Source organism: Ranitomeya imitator, chromosome 2 (assembly GCF_032444005.1).
Source record: "Ranitomeya imitator isolate aRanImi1 chromosome 2, aRanImi1.pri, whole genome shotgun sequence".
Classification (NCBI taxonomy): domain Eukaryota; kingdom Metazoa; phylum Chordata; class Amphibia; order Anura; family Dendrobatidae; genus Ranitomeya; species Ranitomeya imitator.
The window spans coordinates 762,189,582-762,214,517 of NC_091283.1; the positions used below are offsets into that span (position 1 = coordinate 762,189,582).

The window sequence follows — 24,936 nt, forward strand, 5'->3', positions numbered from 1 at the left end:
TTGTATTGGATTAACCTCTTCCTGTGCATGCATGTCAAGAGGTTTTGATTGTCTAGAAATAAAGCTGAAGATTTTATACTGTTAAGCAGGATTCCTCCTACTGCATTCAGATTGAGCCCCCTACAAAGCCATCGAGTCCAAAGGGTGCAACGTCGGACTCGAGTTGACTTTTTTTCCTAGAGTGTTCATCTTTTAGGCCATTATTATCAAATTGCCAAAGGCAAAAAAAATCCCTAACTAAAGACTATGAAAATGTAACTTTTATTTACATTATTAACCCCTTCATGACCAGGGGATTTTTCGTTTTTCCGTGTTTGTTTTTCGCTCCCCTCCTTCCCAGAGCCATAACTTTTTTATTTTTCCGTCAATTTGGCCATGTGAGGGCTTATTTTTTGCGGGACGAGTTGTACTTTTGAACGACATCATTGGTTTTAGCATGTCGTGTACTAGAAAACGGGAAAAAAATTCCAAGTGCGGTGAAATTGCAAAAAAAGTGCAATCCCACATTGGTTTTTTGTTTGGCTTTTTTGCTAGGTTCACTAAATGCTAAAAATGACCTGCCATTATGATTCTCCAGGTCATTACGAGTTCATAGACACCAAACATGACTAGGTTATTTTTTATCTAAGTGGTGAAAAAAAATTCCAAACTTTGCTAAAAAAAAAAAAAAAAAAAATTGCGCCATTTTCCGATACTCGTAGCGTCTCCATTTTTCGTGATCTGGGGTCGGTTGAGGGCTTATTTTTTGCGTGCCGAGATGACGTTTTTAATGATAGCATTTCGGTGCAGATACGTTCTTTTGATCGCCCGTTATTGCATTTTAATGCAATGTCGCGGCGACCAAAAAAACGTAATTCTGGCGTTTCGAGTTTTTTTCCCGCTACGCTGTTTAGCGATCAGGTTAATACTTTTTTTTATTTGATAGATCGGGCAATTCTGAGCGCGGCGATACCAAATATGCGTAGATTTGATATTTTTTTTATTGATTTATTTTGATTGGGGCGAAAGGGGGGTGATTTAAACTTTTATGTTTTTTTTATTTTTTTCACATTTTTTTAAACTTTTTTTTTTAACTTTTGCCATGCTTCAATAGCCTCCATGAGAGGCTAGAAGCAGGCACAAGCCGATTGGCTCTGCTACATAGCAGCGATCTGCTGATCGCTGCTATGTAGCAGAATTGCACGTGTGCTGTGAGCGCCGACCACAGGGTGGCGCTCACAGCGACGGGCAATCAGCAACCATAGAGGTCTCAAGGACCTCTATGGCTACAATGGAGACGCATCGCCGACCCCCGGACATGTGACGGGGGTCGGCGATGACGTCATTTCCGGCCGCCCGGCCGGAAGCGGTAGTTAAATGCCGCTGTCTGCGTTTGACAGCGGCATTTAACTAGTTAATAGGTGCGGGCAGATCGCGATTCTGCCCGCGCCTATTACGGGCACATGTCAGCTGTTCAAAACAGCTGACATGTCCCGGCTTTGGTGCGGGCTCACCGCGGAGCCCTGCATCAAAGCAGGGGAGCCGGCATCGGACGGTATAGTACGTCCGATGCCGGTAAGGGGTTAATATGAATACTAGATTAAAATTTGCAGAGGTCAGTACCTGGTTTGGACACATTGGGGGATAACAATCTTTATCTTACTTCATTGGTAGACTGATATGTTCCCCAATTACGCAAATTTGTATTTACATGCAGATCAGTGTAGCCGCGGACCTACACTATCCTATATTTTTATATTCGTTATCCTCATAACTGACTAGCGCTATTAAGAAACAGTCCTAAGTCTGGAGGTTCATGTTTTGGTTTATGTAGGGGAGGGAGGGTTTGGGGATACAATATCATTAATATTGTTACATTACTGTATTATCAACATTGGACATGTATGATTTGTACTGTTTTATAAAACTCTAATAAACAGATTTTCAAAAAAAAAGAAACAGTCCTAAGCTTCCCCTTGTACAAGGAAATTTGTGTGATTGGACCACCAATGAAGCAATAGAAATATATTGTTGTTATTCCCTAATTTGTCCAAACCAAATACTGGCCTTTGCAAATTTTAATCTGTTATTCCTGTTAATAGTGTAAATAAAAGTTAAATTTTAATAGTCTTTAGGGATTTTTTTGCCTTTTGGCAATTTGATAATTGTCTTTACCCTACCGGGGAATACACCTAGGCCGGGGAATAGCGGGTGGACAGGTGGATTAGTCGAGCAGCTGAGTTTAGAATAGATTGGATGGGTGCGAAAGTGTTCGAGGGGAGGCCGCAGAGCAGGAGGTTGCAGTAGTCAAGGCGGGAGATGATGCGTTTTAGTTAACCAGGATTCCTTGCTGTCTTCTTGTAGGCCTCTTTCTCCAAGTATGGATAATGGTGAGTGGTTCTGGAATATGTACATGAACTCTCCTGCTGTAAATGGGGGCATCCTATGTGATAGACATTTTAAAAATTGGCATGATGTGATTGGTGGATACAGATAAGATGAAATTCTGGAAACTCCTGAATGGTGGTCTTTTAAATTTGTTTGCAGAAAATTCCTTTTATGTCAGTGCAAACCCTATTCTTTTTGTTTCTTGACAGAAATTGTGTGATAACTCGTGGGTTTTTTTTATTTTTAGGTAAAATAAAATATTCAGAAAGAGTTTATGAAGCCTGTATGGAAGCATTTGATTGTCTTCCCTTAGCTGCACTTTTAAACCAACAATTTCTTTGTGTCCATGGGGGACTATCTCCAGAAATACACACGTTAGATGACATTAAAAGAGTGAGTATCTTCAGTGAAATATTATGTATGCTATAACAATAATTGAATGTGGGTTTATGTGTATTTGTTTGTTTTTTGTCTCTTGCACTCAAGAATGTTGTCTCCTACCCTTATCTCCAAAGTATAAGGGTACCGTCTCACAGTGGCACTTTTGTCGCTACGACGGTACGATCCGTGACGTTCCAGCGATATCCATAAGATATCGCTGTGTCTGACACGCAGCAGGGATCAGGGACCCTGCTGAGAATCGTACGTCGTAGCAGATCGTTTGGAACTTTCTTTCGTCGCTGGATCTCCCGCTGTCATCGCTGGATCGGTGTGTGTGACACCGATCTAGCGATGCGTTCGCTTGTAACCAGGGTAAACATCGGGTTACTAAGCGCAGGGCCGCGCTTAGTAACCCGATGTTTATCCTGGTTACCATCGTAAATGTAAAAAAAAACAAACACTACATACTTACATTCCGGTGTCCGTCAGGTCCCTTGCCGTCTGCTTCCCGCCCTGACTGACTGCCGGCCGTAAAGTGAAAGCACAGCACAGCGCGCTGTGCTGTGCTTTCACTTTACGGCCGGCAGTCAGTCAGGGCGGGAAGCAGACGGCAAGGGACAGACACCGGAATGTAAGTATGTAGTGTTTTTTTTTTTTACACTGGTAACCAGGGTTAACATCGGGTTACTAAGCGCGGCCCTGCGCTTAGTAACCCTATGTTTACCCTGGTTACCCGGGGACCTCGGCATCTTTGGTCGCTGGAGAGCTGTCTGTGTGACAGCTCTCCAGTGACCACACAACGACTTGCCAACGATCACGGCCAGGTCGTATCGCTGGTCATGATCATTGGTAAATCGTATAGTGTAATGGTACCCTTAGTCACCTGGCAATTCCAAGTTTGTAAACTTGGGTGATGCTGACTCTCCCAGTGTCCGGTGCTGTGCCTCTGTCACAACTAGAGATGAGCGAATTTGCTCGAGACCCTGCAGCTTATTTGGTAAGCTATAGAACTTGCCGAATAAGCTGCAGAGGAAACTCTGTTTCCTGCTGATCGTCTGCACAGCTGCATGTGTCGTGGCTGTGTGACAGGCATGACACATGCGTAGAGATCCTGTGTGTTGGGCTCTCTATGTATGTGTTGTGCCTGTCACGCAGCTGTGACACATGCAGCTGCGGAGCCGAACAGCTGATCAGCCGGCGCGCTCCAGATATCCGGGTTCCCTCTGCAGCTTATTCGCTAAGTGCTATAGCTATCCGAATAAGCAGAGACCCGAGCAAATTTGCCCAACTTTAGTCACAACTACAGCACGCGTCTGAGCTCTGTCACTGGCTGAAGCGGTCACGTGTGCCATAGTTGTGATGTCATTGCTGGATTCTTAATCAAGGCAGCAGTGAGCAATAATAAGTTATTTTTACTTAATGGAATCTGATGGAAATGTAAGTCCAAGAAAACCTTAACTACATTTGCATGATAAAAATATACTTAAAAAAAAACAAAACAAAAAAAAAACTATTTGTAAAGTTACACCCTTTTTGCAGGTGCAGCTGTCCGGGCTTTTTTTTTTTTTTTTTTTTGTGGGATGAGCACTTTGGGGTGCATATAAATTTGGTTTTAATTATGCTTAATAGAGCAATATCCAGGAGCAGCCACTAAACTCAATGATGGAGTGATGCTGCTCTGTGCGCTGTTTTACATCTGGCCCAGTGCTGGACCTGCTTGCTGGTGATCGATGGGTGTCTGACACCACGCACGCACACACCTCTACGCCAGTGTGCTATTTTTTACTTTATGCTAGGACATGGACATTAAAGCAGTGGAGAACCTTCTTGAGGAGTTGTTTGCCAACTTCATCGTTCCAGTCACACAGGTTTGGCTAATCTAATCGTAAACTGTATTTTGGTTTCTAGTGGTAAACAGCATTTTGGTTGACAAAATAGACGACCTTTCTCTATCACAATAATGAAGAAAGTCTGCGTGACTGATAAAACCTCTCAACCACGTACCATCTGCCCTGCTTTTGGTCTTTATTTACCCCAAGCCCTGTATGTAATAGATTGTGTGCCTGTGCAATAAGAACCCATTTGCTGACTCGTTAACTCTAATGCCGCAGTATTGTAACACGCATGCCCTCTAATCTGGTTGTAGTTAGACAGGTTCAAGGAACCTCCAGCGTTTGGCCCCATGTGTGACTTGTTGTGGTCGGACCCTTCCGAAGATTTTGGTAATGAGAAGTCGCAAGAACACTTCAGTCATAACACGGTCAGAGGATGCTCTTACTTCTATAGGTATGTTACCTTTTAAGAATGTTTAGGGGCTTCATAATGTGGACTGAATATCATTAAATTATTAATATTCTTATTTCAGTTACCCAGCTGTTTGTGAGTTTTTGCTGACTAACAACCTGCTGTCAATTATCCGGGCGCATGAAGCACAAGATGCTGGGTAAGACTATGGAGTGTTAGCTTGTTTTTTTACTGATATGGTTTCAGTTTTTGCTTGATCTCATGTTTTTTTTTTGTTACTGCAGTTATCGAATGTACAGAAAAAGTCAAACGACGGGGTTTCCTTCTTTAATAACGATATTTTCAGCTCCTAACTACTTAGATGTCTATAATAATAAAGGTATGCTTATGTTTTTCTGTTTTCAATGTTCATTTTTTATAATTTGCTAAGTGAGTGGAAAAGTGATTAATATCATTAGTGCCAGTAACGGTTCTAGCTTTCACCCACATCCAGCATGATGGAACTAGTGCCATTTTTTTTTTTTTTTAAAGATGTTGTCCAATACCCGGGTAACTCCTCTTTTAAATAAAGTGGGTCCCATTTTATGAAATATAAAATCAGAGCATAAACTGTCCTCCCGTGCCGATGCAGTTCCAGCCATGTTGGCGCCGGGCCTCGCGTGACAGTCACGTTACTTTAGCTCTGCAGCCAATCAGCCGCTGATATTGAACTGCTGTGCACTCGATCTTTCGTCCGAACCTCGGACACATTGAAGTTGTGTGAGTGCATCAGCCTAATGGCGACTGTTGATTTGTTGCAATCCCCATGTATTATAACCATGCCACGTGAGCCCCAGCAACAACGTCGCTAGAATGGCACCAATACATGGGAGGTGAGTATGTTGTTTTTATTTTATAAGTGTGGTTGCTTTATTTAAAATTTTGTTGTCCAGGTAGTGGATAACCCCTTTTAAAACTTTCTACTGCTTATTCCTTGTCCAATGATAAAAGTATAAAATTGAATAACCTAAAAACAAGCTATAACAATGATTGTCTTTAATGATTTTCCCCACTCACATTATAGCTGCTGTATTAAAATATGAAAATAATGTGATGAATATCCGACAGTTCAACTGCTCCCCACACCCGTACTGGCTGCCGAACTTCATGGATGTCTTCACTTGGTCCTTGCCATTTGTCGGTGAAAAAGGTATAGCACTTATTTCTGCATTTTAAATAACCACAACATTGTGGGTGAAAAATGTCAACCAATCCATCTATATATAACAGATCTAATTATTTCAATTCATCTTTATCTCTGATTGCCTATTATCTGCTTTTATGTCCTCACCATTTACTTAATTCAGGCAGATACTATGACTTGCAAATCTTCTTTTACCTTCATGGCCTTCTGCATGTTCATATTATTTCATTTTGATAGCAACCCATGTAATTGCAGTATGTCCTTTTACCTGGATAGTTTGCAAAAAAGGCACACAGGATCCACTCTATATAGGGCAGGGGTCCCCAACCGGTAGCCCAGAAGCCACATGACCTTTTTACACCTGCGGTTTAGCTGTGGATTTGACTGACTCAGGGTAGAAACGCTGCAGATCTGCAAAAAGAATTAACATGCTGCGGAAAATAAAACGCTGAGAATCCGTGCAGAATTTTGCGCAGCGTGTGCACACCAATTCTGGATTCCTATTGATTATCATTGCCTGAGCTGTATTTGCGGATTTGGTGCAAATCCGCACGGAAAAAAACTCTCCAGATCCGCAGCAAAATCCACAACGTGGCACATAGCTTTAGTCTCCTCCAGACCTGGCAGGTCGCTCTCCACAATGACAAAACCTGCTCCTTATATATCTTGGTCTGATGTAGAAAGACATAAATCCATGGGCCACATTCTTTCTTGCACTGAGTGTGTTAAAGGTTGTTAGAAGTTTATACTTTTGTGTCTCTGAGGACTCTCAAATCTTAATATTTTCCTATCTACTGGAATATATACAGTTGTGCTCAAAAATTTACATATCCCTGCAGAATTTTTGCTTTCTTGGCCTTTTTTCAGAGAATATGAATGATAACACCAAAACTTGTGCTCCACTCATGGTTAGTGTTTGAGTGAAGCCATTTATTGTCAAACTACTGTGTTTTCTCTGTTTAAATCATAATGGCAACCCAAAACATCTGAGAAAGCGAAAAAATTTGGGATAAACTTATAACAACCTTTGACAGACCGTGTAAGAATGAATGTGTCCCATGGATTTATGTCTTTCTACATATACCGTATATACTGGAGTATAAGCTGACCAGAGTATAAGTCGAGGCACCTACTTTTGCCATGGAAAACTGGGTATGTATTGTCCCCTCATCCCCGTCCTGGTATGAATGCCTCTCAGTTCCGTCCCTGTATGCATGCCTCCTTATTCCCTTTCCCTGTGTGCATGTTTCCTATTGAAAAAAAAAGACATCATAGTCAACTACCTGCGCGCCCTGGGCGCTGGCACTGCATCTCGTTCCGGCCCTATGGGAGTGGAGACGTGTCCATATTCATCACCTTAATGAGCGGTACCACGTGACCGCTGAGCACAGGAAGAGCTGCAGGCGTTGGCGGTCGGAACGAGATGCAGTGCCAGCACCCAGGGCGCGCAGGTAGGTGAATATGATGTGTGCGCCGGCTCCTGGCATTTCTATTGCTTGTTGGGTCTTGTGTGTGAAGTTTTTTCACTGTTTTGCAAGTGAAAAGCCACCTATCCGCGTACACAGACTGCGGTGTTTAAGAGAAAACCTACTTGGAACCTACTACCTGTGCACCTTTGCATCATCTCCCTATAAACACACATAAGGGAGAGTACGAACCGTCTGAAGGAGCGGGGCAGGGAGAATCCATTGGGAACCTGCCTCGGACCGGTAATACGAGATGCATAGAGAACAGGCAGTGCTTTCTCTGAAACGCTGCGGCTTCTCTGAATGAGGCACCCAAGGCCGTAATATCGCAGCCAGTGTCTGATCCATGCCCATATTCTGGCAGCAGGAATCAGATGACGGCTACCCTTTCATTATACTATTCAATTTGTATTGTAATGTAAAATAAGCAAAGTTTCATGTAGCAAACAGTCCTGCAAACTGCTTTTATTTCATAGTGATCTATGGTGATCGTCTGACTAATTGCATGTGATTTTTGGATAAATTTTTTAAAATGTTTGAATTATTACTTTTTTACTGTATTTTTTTTTTTCTCTTTAAACAGTAACCGAGATGCTTGTAAATGTCTTGAGTATTTGCTCAGATGATGAGTTAATGACTGAAGGAGAAGACCAATTTGACGGTAGGAACTTTGTAATATTCCTAGTTGCTAATTCTTTTTATACAGGCAGTCGGTGCATGTGTGCAAGTCATCGCCTTAGAAAACTGTAACCATGAAGCAAAGGGCAACATCATAAATGATTTTATTGATCATTACACTTAGCATTTTTATGGTAATATTGTGTAGTTGGGGTTTTCCTGGAGCTCAGGTTTCAGTGCACGAAAAATTGTTTTGATTTTCTTGAAACTTTTTTTTTTTTAAATCTAGGAATGTGAAAGGTTACTGTTCCCCATGGTGAATGTCACCATTTTAAGTGATTTCCAAAGTTTAACGTGTCATTTAGTTACTTGAGAATATCTCCACATTGGGAGTGTGTGAGCTGAGAATTTGCATGGGAATGATGGGAAAACCCCTGTCCATAAATTAAAGAGATATTTACCCCCTCCACCCCCTTGTCTGTTCTCCGCCTGATCTGTCCACTGTTGATTACGTTGTGAGAGTGAAGTGGAAGGCGCTTGTGTCTAATAGGTTGACTCTAGCTGTGGACAAATTTGGGAATTTTCTGAATTTTCTGAAGTTCTCTAGGTTTTCACTTATATCATTGAACTCATTGGCAAGTGCTTCTTGTTCCTGATTGGGGTTAAGAACTAGTGTCCCCGTCTTTTTTTTGTGGGATAGGCATGGCTTACTCATTGGCTGGAATTGTGATCACTGGAATTAAAGGGACCCTGTCAGGTCAGATAACGCTATTAAAGGGATTGTCAATACAGAATGACCAAACGAGGTCCCGACCATCGGTGCTTCCCACCTTCCTCCTTGCTTATTTTCCTTCTATTTCCCGCAAGAGAATGGCGGAGATGGATGGAAACAAAGCAGATGAGAAGGTGTATATACATGATTGGCCTTGCCGTGAAGCGCCGAGCGTCTGTACTTGGTTTGAACAGGAATTTTGTGCTGACAGTCCCTTTAACCTGCTGGTATATAGCATTAGGAAAGTGCCAGATACTGTATTGAAAGTGTGGCACCCGGCAGAAATGTATTCCTCCCGGGAGTTGCCAGCTTTCAGTCACACAGGCGTGCCGCTCACATACGACATTCACATGAAATCTACACCGCTAGAAATACTGTTGACTGACAGCCGTTTCTGTGCTGCTGCGCTAGACCGTGCTGAGAGCAGTGACTGTATCTGTGCCTGTAGGACTAAAAGCCGGCACCTCCCTGGAGGAATAATGGCTGCCGGGCACTTTCCTAACGCTATTAACCTGCATGTTAACCCTATATTTCTAGGTTAATAGCTGTATCCGTCGTGAGAGGTACGGTATTCTTGAAAGGAACATTAATAAGTCATATATAGTTCGCTTCTCTGTATGTTCCTGGAAATGAGATCTTACCTTTTCCCTTTTTTCTTCACACTGGCTTGTTTGGCTGTAATTCAACGGCCTGCAGCAGGAGCCTCCCCCCTCTGCTCTGTATATAAAGATGTGAATGCCTCAGTTGCTTGTCATTGAGGAATTGTAATACCCAACTCAACTATAATGCCTATGTTCTCCACAGGATTACCACAAAATTGTTAGGTTTAAGGAAATGTAAAAAATCCTGCAGGCTGATCAGTATGGGCAAATGTTTTATCATTTCTAGGCTTGGTGTTGTTTTTTTTAATTTTTTTTTATGTAAAGTGATTGCATTCTTAATAAACGCGCAACCACTTCTCCGTGCTCCATGCCTTCTCTGACTCCGTGCAGGTACTTTACTTGTGTGATGTTGCAGCATCTATTGAGGAGTGACATTGGGCAGATGGAGTACCAAATTGGCTTTAGCACCTTCTTGGGTAGGGGTCCCAGAGTTCGGAGAGCCACTCCTCAGTGCTTTGCGGTACATTTCCCAGCTCTTGCTACTCCCTGGGTGTATTCTTGATGACAAAATGACCTTTCATTTGTGTTTGTAGTATTCACATACTTTGGATATTCACATAGTTATTTGATTAAAAACTTTTATGCTTCTAAACAAGAAATTCAAGACGTTCTAGTGGTGATAAATAAAGCCAAAAGCTCTAAGTTACGTCTATTACTACTGATTTTTCTTTTCTAATGTAGATAAACTAAGAATGATCAGTTAAACCTGCTTTTGTCCGATTTTCATCAACTAAAACGTCTTCTGCTATTGTCGCTTCTGGCCGTGCTGTAGAGGTGAAATATTTTCCTTTGGATGTGTTGATTCCGTTCATAGGAAAAATGTCAACACCATGGAAGTGCAATGTGTTGTATTCTGTCAGGTGCCTCGCAGCCAATACATCTAGAAATGGCTGTTGGGTTATTTTTTTTTATTGATGCTTACTCAAGTTCTTTTTTGCATCATTGCTAAGAGGAAAAAAAATCACTAAAACTGTCTCTTCAACAATGATCTACGCGACTTCTAAAATCTAAATGTATTTGTCCACCGCTGATGCATGGATTAGCATGCACTGTAGAGCCAGAAACTTCAAAAGTGGAGTTGTTCCCTCCCTTCAAAGGTAACCTCTTATGTTGAATATGTAGTTTGATCTACACCGTTTTAGAGCAGGAGGAGCTAAGGACATTAATGTGCAATTTTGTGGAAAGAGATTCAGTATTTTATGCATTTCGATCCATTCTCCTTCACTGCTTAGGAGTCTGTGGGTGGTCCTATTGCTTGATTGACCGTTTCCCCCATTTGAATGTGCATTTAGAGGACGCTGTCAATCACCTCGTAGAACCGCCCACTGGACTCCTAACGCAGAAAATTAGCAAGGATTTAATTTCATGTTCTGCTTAATCTTTTCCCACAAAGCTTTACATGAGTCTGCTCAGCTGTAACTTGTTTCCCCACAGATCAGACTGCATGTTGGCATTACGGGTTCCCGATAAAGTATCTCTTGATAAGCTATTGCTGCTCAATCAGCAACCAAATAAAGATGATTTCTTCACTGTTATGAAGGAGTAGAGCGAATTTGATCGGGTCCCTGCTTATTTGGCACGCTATAGCACTTACCGAATAAGCTACAGCGGGAACCCGGATACATGGAGCGCGCCGGCTGATCAGCTGTTCGGCTCAGCAGCCGCATGTGTCGCGGCTGTGTGACAGTCATAACACATGCATGGAGAGCCCAACACACAGGCTGTGTTTTGACAGTGACAGATGCAGCTGCGGAGCCGATCAGCCGGCGCGCTCCATGTATCCGGGTTCCCGCTGTAGCTTATTCGGTAAGTACTATAGCGTGCCAAATAAGCAGAGACCCGATCAAATTCGCTCATCTCTCCTAAGGAGTCTCTTTTGGTTTTCACATTTGAACTAAGTCTAAATAGCCATAAAATCTAATTTGTTAAATCTATCTTTTTTGGATAACTTTTTTTTTTGTTTGTTTATTCCTCTTTTTATGTTTGAATTACCCAATTGTATAATTCAAAAGATAAAAAAAAAATCTTTGACTGTAAAGTTGTTTGTTTTTAAATCCTATCGTTTATGCCATCAGTATTTGTATCTTTTTTTCCCTATGAGGAATGGAAGAATGTGACCATTTATTCTATTCCTGTTGATCGGCTAATGTAACTATCTTAACATCTGTCTAAACTTCGGATCACAGTATAAACCTATGTGCCCTCGGTAATCTCTGACTGAAGAGTGGATGAGCTCGCAGTATTTCTGATGAGTTGTGAAAAGTTACCTTTCACTGGAATTCATTTTTTTAAATTTATTTTGCAAACCATTGCCGCCAATGAAGTACACAGCTCCGTGCACCTTCTGTCTGTCACACATTCACACTTTTTTAGTGAAATATTGTAAAGCACAAATGCCTGCTTGACTTGCTGCGCTGATGTATGATGCTTATCCCATTCTTTTGTGCAACCACATTTATCTGCTCCGTGATCATTGTACTGTTACCTGCATTTACTGTGATAACCTATTTAATAAGTATTTGCATTTCTAGGATAGTCATCGTTTTGTTATCACACCTGAACTTTTTCATTTCCCATGCCCCCCATCCTCTATATTTTTTTACACAGTTTATCTTCTTTCCATATTACAGTGGCAGGCAAGTGACGCAGGCTGTCAAGATGTTTCATAGAGCAACATTGGGTGTGGGTTTTTTTTTTTTTTGGGAAATATTATCCCGTGATCCGAAATCTTGTGCTGCTGATGGCATGTTTATATTCTTAACCTTACAGCGTCTAGAGATCTGTCCTTTTTCTTGCGTTTTTTTTTTCACTTAACCCAACTGCAGCACACCTAACAGCACGTTGATGGCTCTGTGGCCAATAAGGGGTTAACAACTTGTAAAACACTCCTGCCCGGCACCAAGTTCAATATCTATACATTTATTGCCACCATTATAGAGTCCCAGAGTTGCAGCATTTCTCTATTCCTTTTTTTTTCTTCTTTTTTTTTGCCAGTCCACCCTCATTCATTCTTGCTGCTGCCGAGTAAAATATCTTATTTTTTTTTAATTTGTCTCACTCCCCTCTTTCTCCATCGTTCACTTCCTTTTTTTCTGGACTCTCCATCTGAAGAACGACTCATATATGGCAATAGAAAAGGTACAGACCAGACAGAGCACCATTGTTTTGAAATATGACTTCCCAGATTTTTTTGAAGTTGCTACACGACACATTTAAACAATGTTACACGTCAGTTAAGTGTAGCATTTTCTTCCTTAGATGTCTTTTTCTTTCTTTCTGGCTCACACTTTTTAACCATGAGCATTAAATATAATTTGCGTTTTGCATTGTTAGAAGTCATATTCCTAGACATCTGTCTTTCTGTGCATGGCATTTTCTCTTATGTTTCTTTCCATTCCTTCCATTCGTAGAGTCCATCCTCTTTGTCAGTGTCTTAACATTCCGTATCATTGGCCCTGCATGACTGGGGGGACGCTTTCATTTGTGTGTGTTTCTGCTTCATGGTTTTAGTACCATTTTTGTTTTCCTTTGACATTTCTGCATGTGATGTGTTTTCAAAGAATACGATCACTTTATATTTAGATTGTTGTGCGAGAGATTCTGGGGGGTAAAGACTGGATGTGTTGCCAATATTTTAGTTGATGATGAGTAATGTAATTTATGTGGTATGTTAAAGGGAATCTCGGCACAAAGTGATTGTTCAAACCAAGCACATCTTTGGTGTACTCTTGGTATGGGGAACAGCTCTGTGCTCCTTCCCACAAACTTTTTTTTTTCATCCATCCTCCGTTTCCTCTGGAAACACCAGAGTTGGGCAGAGATGGGTGGAAAACAGGTAGGTGGGAAGATGCACTAAACCTTGGGTATACCCTTGGTGCACAGATCACATTTACTTTATTTGAACAGTTTGTGCTGACACTCCACTTTTTCTTTTCATGCAACTTTTAATTAGGTATTTGACTATTTATGATAAGTAAGACATAAGCATTTCTTCAATTGCAGTTGATAATACATTTTCCATGTGTATTTTTTTTTCTTGGCCAAATAGCAGTTTTGTGAGAGAGTTCCTAAAGGGTTTGTTTCATGAGCAAAATACAATCAATAGACCTTAAAATGCAAATGTTTCTCAATCGGATGTGTTTAAAGAAAAAAATAAAGAATGTTCCTGTGCTGAGATAATCTTAGAAATGCAGCTATCTGTATACTCTTTCACTTTCTCTTTGGCCAGATGCTGTTGTATGTTAAGACTAAGTTCTTGCACAGACAGTCCTATGTAATACATAGCAGGGGAAATATATACACACGCACACTCTCACTCACACACACGCTCTAAAACAGGGGTCTCAATCACGCGGGCCGCATGCGGTCCCTCCGACTGCTTCATGCGGCTCGCAGGCATATAGGTCCCGTAACGATCGCGCTCGCTCCGGCAGCCGCCGACATCCGCGCTGTAGTGCAGTGTATTGCCGCGCAGAGACCGGCTCTCGGCACAGCAATACTAGTGTCAGCCGCCGGCCTATCAGAGGCCAGGAGCTGAAATCTGCGCATGGCATTGACGTCATACGCCGCTGCGCCGGGACACAGATGTCAGCTCCTGGCCTCTGATAGGCCGGCGGCTAACACTAGCATTGCTGTGCCGAGAGCCGGTCTCTGCACGGCAATACACTGCACTATAAGGCCACATTCACACGTTCCTTTTTATCCTGTGGGTTCTCCCGCAGCGGATTTGATAAATCTGCAGGGCAAACCCGCTGCGGTTATCCCTGCAGATTTATCGCGGTTTGTCCTGCGGGTTCCGCTGCGGGTTCCGCTGCGGGATTTTACCCCTACTATTGATGCTGCATATGCAGCATCAATAGTAGTGTTAAAAATAATAAAATCATGGTATACTCACCCTCTGACGTCCCGATCTCCTGGGCGCTGCAGGCGGCGGTCCGGTTCCAAAGATGCTGTGCGACCAGGACCGCGACGTCACCGAAGGTCCTGGTCGCATAGCAAACCTGAGACCGGACGGCCGCGTGCAGCGCTGAGACTTCAGAGGTGAGTATAGCATTATTTTTTATTTTAATTCTTTTTTTTTTTTTTTACTCAAATATGGTTCCCGGGGCCTGGAGGAGAGTCTCCTCTCCTCCACCCCGGGTATAACCCGCACATTATCCGCTTACTTCCCGCATGGTGTGCACAGCCCCATGCGGGAAGTAAGCGGATCAATGCATTTCTATGGGTGCAGAATCTCTGCGATTCTGCACAAAGTGACATGGTCCTTCTTTTTTTCCGCAGCAATTCAGCGCGTTTTTTTTCGGGTTTTTCAGCATCATGTGTAACATTGTACTGTACCCTGCATGGAAAACAGCTGCGGACCCGCAGCGGCAAAATCGCTGCAGTTCCGCATAGTGTGAACATGGCCTAACGCGGATGCCGGCGGCTCCTGGACTGGGCAGCGATCATCAAGGGGTCTATGTGCCTGCGGGCTGCAGGAGCAGAAAGGAGGACACCAAGGGAATGGAGGACAGAAGAATCTTTTTTTTTTTTCTTCTTCTTCTTCTCTGTTATGTCTATGTGAAAATGGGGGGGACCTGGATGGGGGACCTGTCTGCAATATATGGGGGGGACCTGGATGGGGGACCTGTCTGCAATATATGGGGGGGACCTGGATGGGGGACCTGTCTGCAATATATGGGGGGGACCTGGATGGGGGACCTGTCTGCAATATATGGGGGGGACCTGGATGGGGGACCTGTCTGCAATATATGGGGGGGACCTGGATGGGGGACCTGTCTGCAATATATGGGGGGGACCTGGATGGGGGGACCTGTCTGCAATATATGGGGGGACCTGTCTGCAATATATGGGGGGACCTGGATGGAGTGCCCGTCTGCTATATAAGGGGGGGGGGGTCCTGTCTGCAATATATGGGGGGGGGACCTGGATGGGGGACCTGTCTGCAATATATGGTGGGGACCTGGAAGGGGGACCTGACTACAATATATGGGGGGACTTGTCTGCAATATATGGGTGGGACCTGGATGGGGGACCTGTCTGCAATATATGGGGGAGGGGCCTGGATGGGCGACCGGTCTGCAATATATGGGGGGGACCTGTCTGCAATATATGGGGGGGGGGGGCCTGGATGGGCGACCGGTCTGCAATATATGGGGGGGACCTGTCTGCAATATATGGGGGGGGGGGGGGGCTTGGATGGGCGACCTGTCTGCAATATATGATAATAAACTATTTAAAGAATAAAGTCACCGCATCAGTCATACTAGAATATAAACCGCTTTGATCAGTCCCTCTGTTATTTATTTTGGGAATGTGCGAATATATTGACATGTGGGTGTTGCCTTTCTCCTTGTCCGGTGCTTGTGAACCATCAGTCTGATAATGTTAGCCCTGACTGGGCAATGTACGAGTGTTCCAGGACAAGCTCCTTTGAATGAAATTAAGGAATAAGTAATTGCACGAAAACTGGATAGAATAGAAGAAAATAACTGGAAGCCCTTTTCACTTCTGGAGATACAAGCTGTAGGCTAGTGCGTCAGTGAGCTTGTGGTGTTTCATTGTGACATCAGACCTATAGACTGTCTATGGTTTCACATTGCAATCTACCACAACATGGCGACCTACCACTGTAGCAAATGTTTGATTTTCTGTCCCTGATTGCAAGTCCACATGCAGAGACTACAATGCCAGAATCATGTGACTGCGTCCCGTAGTAAAATGCATAACGGGGTGGGGGTAGATTGATGTTGTGCTAGTGGCACATGATCAAAGTGCACAACCAATGCATCACCGCTGTAGGCAGTTGGCTATGATGTACATATTAGGCTTTGACGAAAAAAGAAAAGTGGAAAAAAAATTGGGTAAACTTATTTTTTCCTTAGTATTACGTTCAGTTTTCTGAATCAGAATAGTGCAATGTGTTTTGTAGCCTCTGGTGTTTTCCATAGGTCACTTTGACACCAAACAGTGTAGGTTTAGCAGCAGATTACTGATCCTGCTAGAATATAAAGCCTCTGTGTGCTGCTGTTTAGGCTCTATACAGTGCGGTATTTACAGAGGTATTCTCCCATAGCATCAATGCTTTTACACGGGTTTGTAGAGAATGGAACAGAAAAACTATATACAGTCATGGCCAAAAGTTTTGAGACTGGCACCAATCTTGCTTTTCACAATTTGCCGCTTCACTATTTTTAGATGTTTTATTCAGATGTTTTCTACTCTTAGTTATAATCATTTCATAAGTTTTTACACTTTTTTGACAAATACATCACATTTATGCAAAGACTGAATATTTACAGTGTTCTCCCTTATTTTTCAAGATTTCTGCAATTCTCCCTGGCAGCTGGATTTCAGCTTCTGGGCCAAATCCAGACTGGTGGTAACTAGTGATAAGCGAGTGTACTCATTTCTCGGGTGGTCACCGAGTATTTGTGACTGCTCGGAGATTTAGTTTTCGTTGCCACAGCTGGATGATTTACGACTGCTAGACAGCTTGATTACATGTGGGGACTCCCTAGCAACCACGCAACCCCCACATGTACTCAGGCTGGCTAATAGCTGTAAATCATGCAGCTGTGTCAACAAAAACTAAATCTCTGAGCAGTGACAAATACTCGGAGGACACCCGATCGTGCTCCGGAAAACCCGAGCAACGAGTATATTCACTCATCACTAGTGGTAACCCATTCTTGTTAAATCAGTGGTTGGTATTTATCACAATCGGTGTATTTCTTTATCTACCCGCTTTTTGAAGATTGACCACCAGTTCTGATTTGGATTGAGATCTGGGGAGTTTCTTGGGCACGGACCTAAAATTTCAATGCTTAGGTTCACCAAGCCACATATTTTACCTTGTGATTTGGTGCTCCATGTTGGGGAAAAACATTGTTCATCACCAGATTGCTCCTGTGTTATTGGGAGAAATTTCTCTTGAATGATTCATATGATTCTTAGACAAAATTGTGAGTGAGCTCACTGGATGGAAAGTCATCCCATACATGAATGGCCTCTGGATACTTTACTAATGGCATGACATAGGACTCATGCTTGGTCTCATCTTTTGTTCTTCAATCATTCTTCAAGATGTTCCTTATAATCTGTGTCCTTGATGCCTTTCTTGGAAAGAAGTGGCTTTCCTGTCACCAGGCCACTCTCCAAAAGGTTTTGCCTCCCTTTGCGTGCAGATGCACTGACACCTGTCTGCTGCCATTCTTAAGCAGACTTTGCACTGAATTCTTGAGACAGTGCTACCACTTGCTGGACTTTCTTGGAGCCGTGAAGCTTTCTTCACATCAATTGAACCTCTCACTTTGAAGTTGTAGATCAGCATTTCACAAACTCCAGTCCTCCCGACCTCCAACACATCATGTTTTCAGGCTTTCCTTACTATTGCACATCTCTGAAAACACTCGTGATGGGGGCATTCACCCCTTCCCTCCTCTTGTCGCACACAGATTTCTAATAGCAAAAATAGTTTACAGTCTGAGTCTCTTAGAAGTAGACTGGTACAATAGACATAAGGAAGTAGGAAATTGGGCATAGTTGGATAGTGGCAGTCCTAATTAACATGCAGGTAGCTCCTTTTTGAAGTAACAGACCCCCCGGCAGTGGCAATGAGGATGTCTATTGTACATAGACAAGGGTATATAGATTGGACAGGAAATTAAGGCAGCATACCTATTGTCTCTCCAAAAAGAACATCCTGCAAAGCTTTTTTCCCTCATGGGAAATGTTAGATCTTCAATACCCAGATTTGGGGTCGCTAAAAGAAAATTATGAATATTGGGGCTTGTATAGATCCGAAAGTGATGGGACATACATTTTCAGCTTCAAGACAAATCAGGGAAGAAGATGCATATTTTGTAATAACTGTAACCCCTGACTGTAGACCTCAAGTCAATAGTGGGCAGATGACTGGCAACAGCCATGTCATGCTTGGTCTCTGGGGAAAGGTAAAATCCCAATAAAAAATATGCCGATCATCTCGAATGTCTGCAGTCATCAGAGGACTGAGGACTGGACTTGGGAATCACTGTTCTAGATTATGAAATGGTTGATTGATAGGCAATCTTGCAAGCAGCAATGTCCTTACCTGTAAAGCCCTTTTGATGCAAAGCAGTGATAACTGCAAAACAAAATATATTTAGTCTTAAAAATTTTGCAAAAAAAAATAAAAAATTTCCAGCATACAGAGAACAAAAATTAGTATAGGTGTCATGTAGTGGTTCTGTACAGAGCCTTAATATGGTCTTGTACGTGACCTCTATTATGAGCTTAGTTTGCATCACTAGTTGTAAGAAGCCAGCATGTACAAAGTCAGAAAAAGCTTATACCTGTGGCGTGTTGTTTTATTTTTTCTTATCATTTTCTTGACTTGTGATATCAGCTAGCTTCAGCGTATAATTTCCATGAATGGTGGACAAATTAGATTGAAGTATTTTTAGTTTTCTTCTATTTTGTATGTAACAACTGAGCTCACCTACAATGTTGTGGTTTTAGTCCTCAGAACAGGTGAGTGGAATAGAAAGATGAAGGGGAAAAAAAATCCAAAAACTTAGTTTTTCTCCAAAACATGTAAGAGCCTAAGGTTGTATGTTCCATGTAGTCCTCTACACATACCTTTCTACGCTTCTCTCAGATCATTCAGTGTTTTAACGCCTTATCTGAATGTCACATGTTCACATCTACAATTGACTTAAAGCTCTTAACAGCAAGAATGCTTACAGTTCAGCAATCCTTTTTCCTCTGGTTTGTATTATATCTTGCTTTATCAGTGTACTTAACCAAAAACGATTGTAAGTTTGTAAAAACAAACTTTATAAAGCGTGTGGTGGTGTGTTTTGTGTAAGATTTGTTGTAATCTGTGAACTGTCTATTCTTGAGCTTGAGATTCTTTTTATTCCATTGAAAGTAGGTACAGCTGCAGCTCGTAAAGAAATAATCAGGAACAAAATACGGGCAATTGGAAAGATGGCGCGAGTCTTCTCTGTGCTCAGGTAAGTGGAAATGTGCCTCTCATGCAAATACCACTATGATCGGGACAAGTTGGACATATTTTCTTTCTCGCTTGGTTATTCAAATTACTATGGCATCTTTTTTTTTTTTTTCTTTTTTTCCGTGACACTTCCCCATTCTTTAGGGTATGTTCACACGTTCCTGATTTCCATCCTTTTTTTTTTCAGGACTGTTTTTTTTAAAAAACTGCAGCTCTTGGCAGAAAACGCAGGTCCTTTTTTTGGTCCTTTTTTTGTCCTTTTTTGATGCGTTTTTTGATCCTTTTTTTTTATCCTTTTTTTGATCCTTTTTTTTATGCAGTTTTCTATGCAGTTAAAATGGCTGAAAATACCCTACCCCTAACCCTACCCCTAACCCTACCCCTAACCCTATTCTAACCTTGGTGGAAAAGAAAAAAAATTCTTAATTTTTTTTTTTATTGTCCCTACCTATGGGGGTGACAAAGGGGGGGGGGGGGGGGGGTGTCATTTACTATTTTTTTTTATTTTGATCACTGAGATAGGTTATATCTCAGTGATCAAAATGCACTTTGGAACGAATCTGCCGGCCGGCATGCGCCCGCCATTTTGCAAGATGGCGGCGCCCAGGGAGAAGACGGCCGGACGGACACCGGGACGCCGGGTAAGTATAAGGGGGGGGAGATTAGGGCACGGGGGGGGGGGGGGGGGAGGGGCATCGGAGCACTGGTGGGGGGGGGGGGGGGGCATCGGAGCACTGGTGGGGGGGGGGGGGCATCGGAGCACGGGGCGGTGGGATTGGAGCACGGGGGGGCGGGATCGGAGCACGGGGGGGCAGCCACACTCCGCCCACGCACTTCCGCCCGCTTCCCCGCACTTCCTGCTGCAGCGGTTCGGCACCACAAACCGCAGTAAAACCCGCAGATATTTTTTTCATCTGCGGGTTTTACTGCGGGTTTGACCTCACAATGGAGGTCAATGGGTGCAGAACCGCTGCGGCTCCGAAAAAAGAAGTGACATGGTACTTCTTTTTTCCCGCAGCTATTCAGCGCGTTTTTTTTTTTTTATTTTCCGCATTGTGGGCACAGCAGTTCCTGTTTTCCATAGGGTACAATGTAATGTACCCTGCATGGAAAACAGCTGCGGACCCGCAGCGGGAAAATCGCGGCAATTCCGCATGAAAAAAAGGATCGTGTGAACATGGCCTTAAACTATTTCCTATACAGTGCTCATCATAATTGAGTACACCTCCTTTGAAAAGTAATATTTTAATCAGTATCTCACTGAATACAAGAACAATTTCTCAAATTTTGCAAGATGGAGTTTCATAACTTTTTTTTAACCCATTACCCCTTAACTCCCGGAAGTAGTTTTGGTTTTGCATTTTCATTTTTTTGCTCCCCTTCCCAGAGCCATAACTTTTGTATTTTTTTGCGGGACGAGTTGTACTTTTGTTAGACACCATTGGTTTTAACATATCGTGGAATCGAAAATGGGAAAAAATTCCAAGTGCGGTGAAATTGCAAAAAAAAAGTGCAATCCCACAGTTTTCTTGTTTTTGCTTTTTTTTTTTTTTTTTTTTAATACTAGGTTTACTAAATGTTAAAACTGACCTGCCATTGGGATTCTCCAGGTCATTTCGAGTTCATAGACACCAAACATGTCTAAAAATTCCAAATTTTGTTAAAAATTGCTCCATTTTCCGATATCCATAGCGTCTCCATTTTTTGTGATCTCAGGTTGGGTGAGGGCTTATATTTTGCGCACCGAGCTGACATTTTATTGATACCATTTTAGTGCAGATACGAACTTCTGATCGGCCATTATTGCATTTTAATTAGTGATGAGCGAATATACTCGTTAAGTATTTTTTATTGCTCGGGGATTTAGTTTTGCTTGCCGCAGCTGAATGATTTACATCTGTTAGCCGGCATAAGTATGTGTGGGGATTCCCTAGCAACCAGGCAACCCCCACATGTACTTAGGCTGGCTATCCGATGTAAATCATTCAGCTGCTCGAGAAATCTCGAGTAACGAGTATATTCGCTATTCGCTAATCACTAGTATTAATGCAACTTTGCGGCGACCAAAAAAACGCAATTCTGACATATTGACTTTTTTCTCGCTACTCCATTTAGCGATCGTGTTAATCCTTTTTTAGATAGACAGATCGGGCGTTTTTGAACGCGGCGACACCAAATGTGTTTTGATTTAATTTTTTTTGAAAGGGGGGGTGATTTGGGAAAAAATCACGTCTGTTCCCTGACGCCGGCAGCTTCTTCCTGTAGTGAGCGGTCACGTGGTACCGCTCATTACAGTAAAGAATATGGACCAGACTCCACACCCATAGGGGTGGAGTCTGGTCCATATTCATTACTGTAATGAGCAGTACCATGTGACCGCTCACTACAGGAAGAAGCTTCCGGAGAATCAGGGACCTGCAGGGACAGCACCAGGAGCAGGTGAGTATTATTACACAGCTGCTGCTCCCCCTCCCCTGCCGACCCCAGGGTATGACTCAAGTATAAGCCGAGAAGGTTATTTTCAGCCCAAAAAAGTGGGCTGAAAATCTCGGCTTATACTCGAGTATATACGGTATATATTTATATATATAAAAAAAAGTTAAGCTTTTTTTTTTCCTTTTTTTTTTACCTTTTGCATGCTTCAATAATCTTCATGGGAGTCTAGAAGCTGCCATGACCCGAACGCCTCTGCTACATACAGGTGATAATGATCAGAGCGCCTGTATGTAGCAGAATTACTCACTTGCTGTGAGCGCTGACCACCAATCTCGCAGAGGTCTGCAGGAGACCTCTGGTTGTCATGCCAAACCATTGGTGACCCATGATCACGGATAAGTGGATTACCGGCATGCTTACAGGAAGCGCGTGTTAAATGCCGCTGTCAGAGTTTGACAGCAGCATTTAACGGGTCAACAGCGGTGGGAGGATCGCTATTCCTCCCGCGGATGTTAGCGACACATGTCAACTGTTCAAAACAGCTGACGTGCCGGAAAATATGTGGGCTCACATCAAAGGGAGGATATCCGACATCGGTCTGTTATTACGCCCGGTGTCGGAAAGGGGTTAATTTAACTTTCATTGCAAATTATGGGGTAAAAAATGATCTATGAAACGGTCTTGTCAATTTTGGAAATTGTTCTTGTGTACATTAAGAGTGATTCAAATCTTCTTAAACTGGGAGTACTCATTTATGCTCCGCACTGATCTCATATATATTTTTATTAATATTATTATTATTATTACTGGAGATGGTCATGGTTCTTGTAACAGTGGTTCAGATTGGATTTTTTTTTCTTTTTATATAAAACAAGAGGGGATTATAGGGAGAGAAATGGGAAGCGTAGACTTATGAGTGTAGCAGTTAGTTTCCAAAGGGGTATACTCAGTGTGAATCCACTCACCTTTTTAGTGTCTTGAGATACTGCGTATAGATCCAATCCATGGATTACTCCATTCTTCTTTGCATTCAGTTTGCCGCAGAGATCTGGGAACTGATGAGCGCACTGAACAGTGCTTTTATAGGCGATAACACTTTGTAAATATTTTTCCCAGCAATATGTGGTCCTGAAGGATGATGATGGAACTCGATATTCTGATTCAAGGATGATTTTTATTTCAAACTAGAACAAAAGCGTATATTACTGGGAAAAATATTTACAAAATGTTTTTTTTTTTTTTTTTTTTTAATATAAATTTATTGCTGCTGCCCTCTGTTATAAACCTGTCCTCCTGCTTTTAAGATGGCCAAATCGGTTAATGTCATGGTGAGTGCAATGGTAAGTCTGAACCAAGGCTCTCCTGCCTTTCCTGAGCTATGGGATCAGTAGTGTAACTACAAAGTTATGGGCCCCAGTGCGAACTTTCAAATGCCCCCCCCCCAATGCCAAAATATTTTCCACCCAAATTCACGTTTTCCCTATTCATTTTGCACACTATAGCTTTGTTGCGATGTTGTATAGTCTGACGTCAGTGGTGTAAATATCCGGTGCCCCATCCTGTTATATATTTGTCCCCCGTACAGCCGTTGTTCTGTAATGCATAAAAGAAAATAAACCATTATACTCATCAGGGGCTTACATTGAAGTCATGGGGATCCATATAAGAAGTATAATGCACCCCCATAGTCCTCCATATAATATTATGGGTGTCGTGGGCAGATGCGGCCCACCACCAGACCACCTATCTGGCATTTGCTAGTATTTCCATATTTCCAGATGACCAGTCCAATGTTGATGGGAATGGAGCGGTGGTCTCTTGTGTGCTACCGCTATACCAATATCTATGGGACTGAAGGAGGTAACCAACTACTCTTCCCCATGGACTGCCCTGTGTGAGGACCCCTAGTCTAGAGATCAGTGGGAACCTTGCGATCCCACATATGTCACTGTGTGGAGGGGAGATGCAGGTTACCATTGGCCCACCTTATTGAAACATCCAAAAGAGAATGAGTTACAATAACGGTATATTCCACGTTCCAGCCCTGCAGAACATATAAGAGATCACAGCACAGTTACAGATGGTGACTTGCTGCTGACGTTCTTTCTGATGAAGTTGTCCACTTTTCCAGTCTTTTCCATCTGGCCCAGACCGACACAACTTCTTCCATCCAGGACTCGTCTGCAGAGAATACAACAAAGACACATTTCACTACTCATATTCCAGCCATCACCATCTATTCCAAACCTGCATAAACTCCTCATCCTGCTGATATCCCAATACTGAGCAACTACTGCCGTATGTGTCCCTATTACTGCACCTGCTGTGTGGTTCTCTGTGCCCTCTAAATTCTAAAGCAACCCTCTAGAATGTAGTAATGCCGGGTGCAAGTGCCCTAGAAAACAGTGCCCATATTTTGCTCCCTAGAAAGTAATATTGGCCTATGTGCCCCTTTGATAGTCACAGTAACCTGAGTTCCCCTATAACAATAAGTGCCCACGTAATATTGAATAATGTCCCGAGTCTCCGCCCTGAACAGCTCCCTTATACACAGCATGATGCTCTCTTATACATAACATGATGCCTCCTCACTGTAATGTACCCCCACACAGTATACTGACTCCTTGGTAGCCCCCAAACTGCGTGATGGCCCCTTCACTGTAATCCCAACACTGTATGATGGCCCCCTAGATAGCCTCCATATAGAATAATGTGCCAAATAGTCCTCAATATAGTGTAATACATTCCCCATAGGCCCGTATAGTATAATGCATTCCCCACAGGCTTGCATAGTATAATGCACTCCCCAT

The 24,936-nt window shown here is 42.7% G+C and overlaps 1 protein-coding gene across 8 annotated transcripts in view; it reads left to right on the plus strand.

The window, feature by feature from the left end:
- The window catches only part of PPP3CB (protein phosphatase 3 catalytic subunit beta), a 118,963-nt gene that overhangs the window by 75,930 nt on the left and 18,097 nt on the right, over nt 1-24,936 (plus strand). For 4 of the 8 annotated variants that reach the window (XM_069753380.1, XM_069753378.1, XM_069753385.1 and 1 more), the window contains exons 5-11: nt 2,615-2,760; nt 4,895-5,034; nt 5,114-5,191; nt 5,277-5,371; nt 6,056-6,181; nt 8,225-8,302; nt 19,607-19,691. In XM_069753380.1, the coding sequence (XP_069609481.1) occupies nt 2,615-2,760; nt 4,895-5,034; nt 5,114-5,191; nt 5,277-5,371; nt 6,056-6,181; nt 8,225-8,302; nt 19,607-19,691 (748 nt within the window). The remainder of the gene's footprint in view (nt 1-2,614; nt 2,761-4,894; nt 5,035-5,113; nt 5,192-5,276; nt 5,372-6,055; nt 6,182-8,224; nt 8,303-19,606; nt 19,692-24,936) is intronic. The other 4 variants (XM_069753379.1, XM_069753381.1, XM_069753383.1 and 1 more) reach the window with 1 other exon arrangement.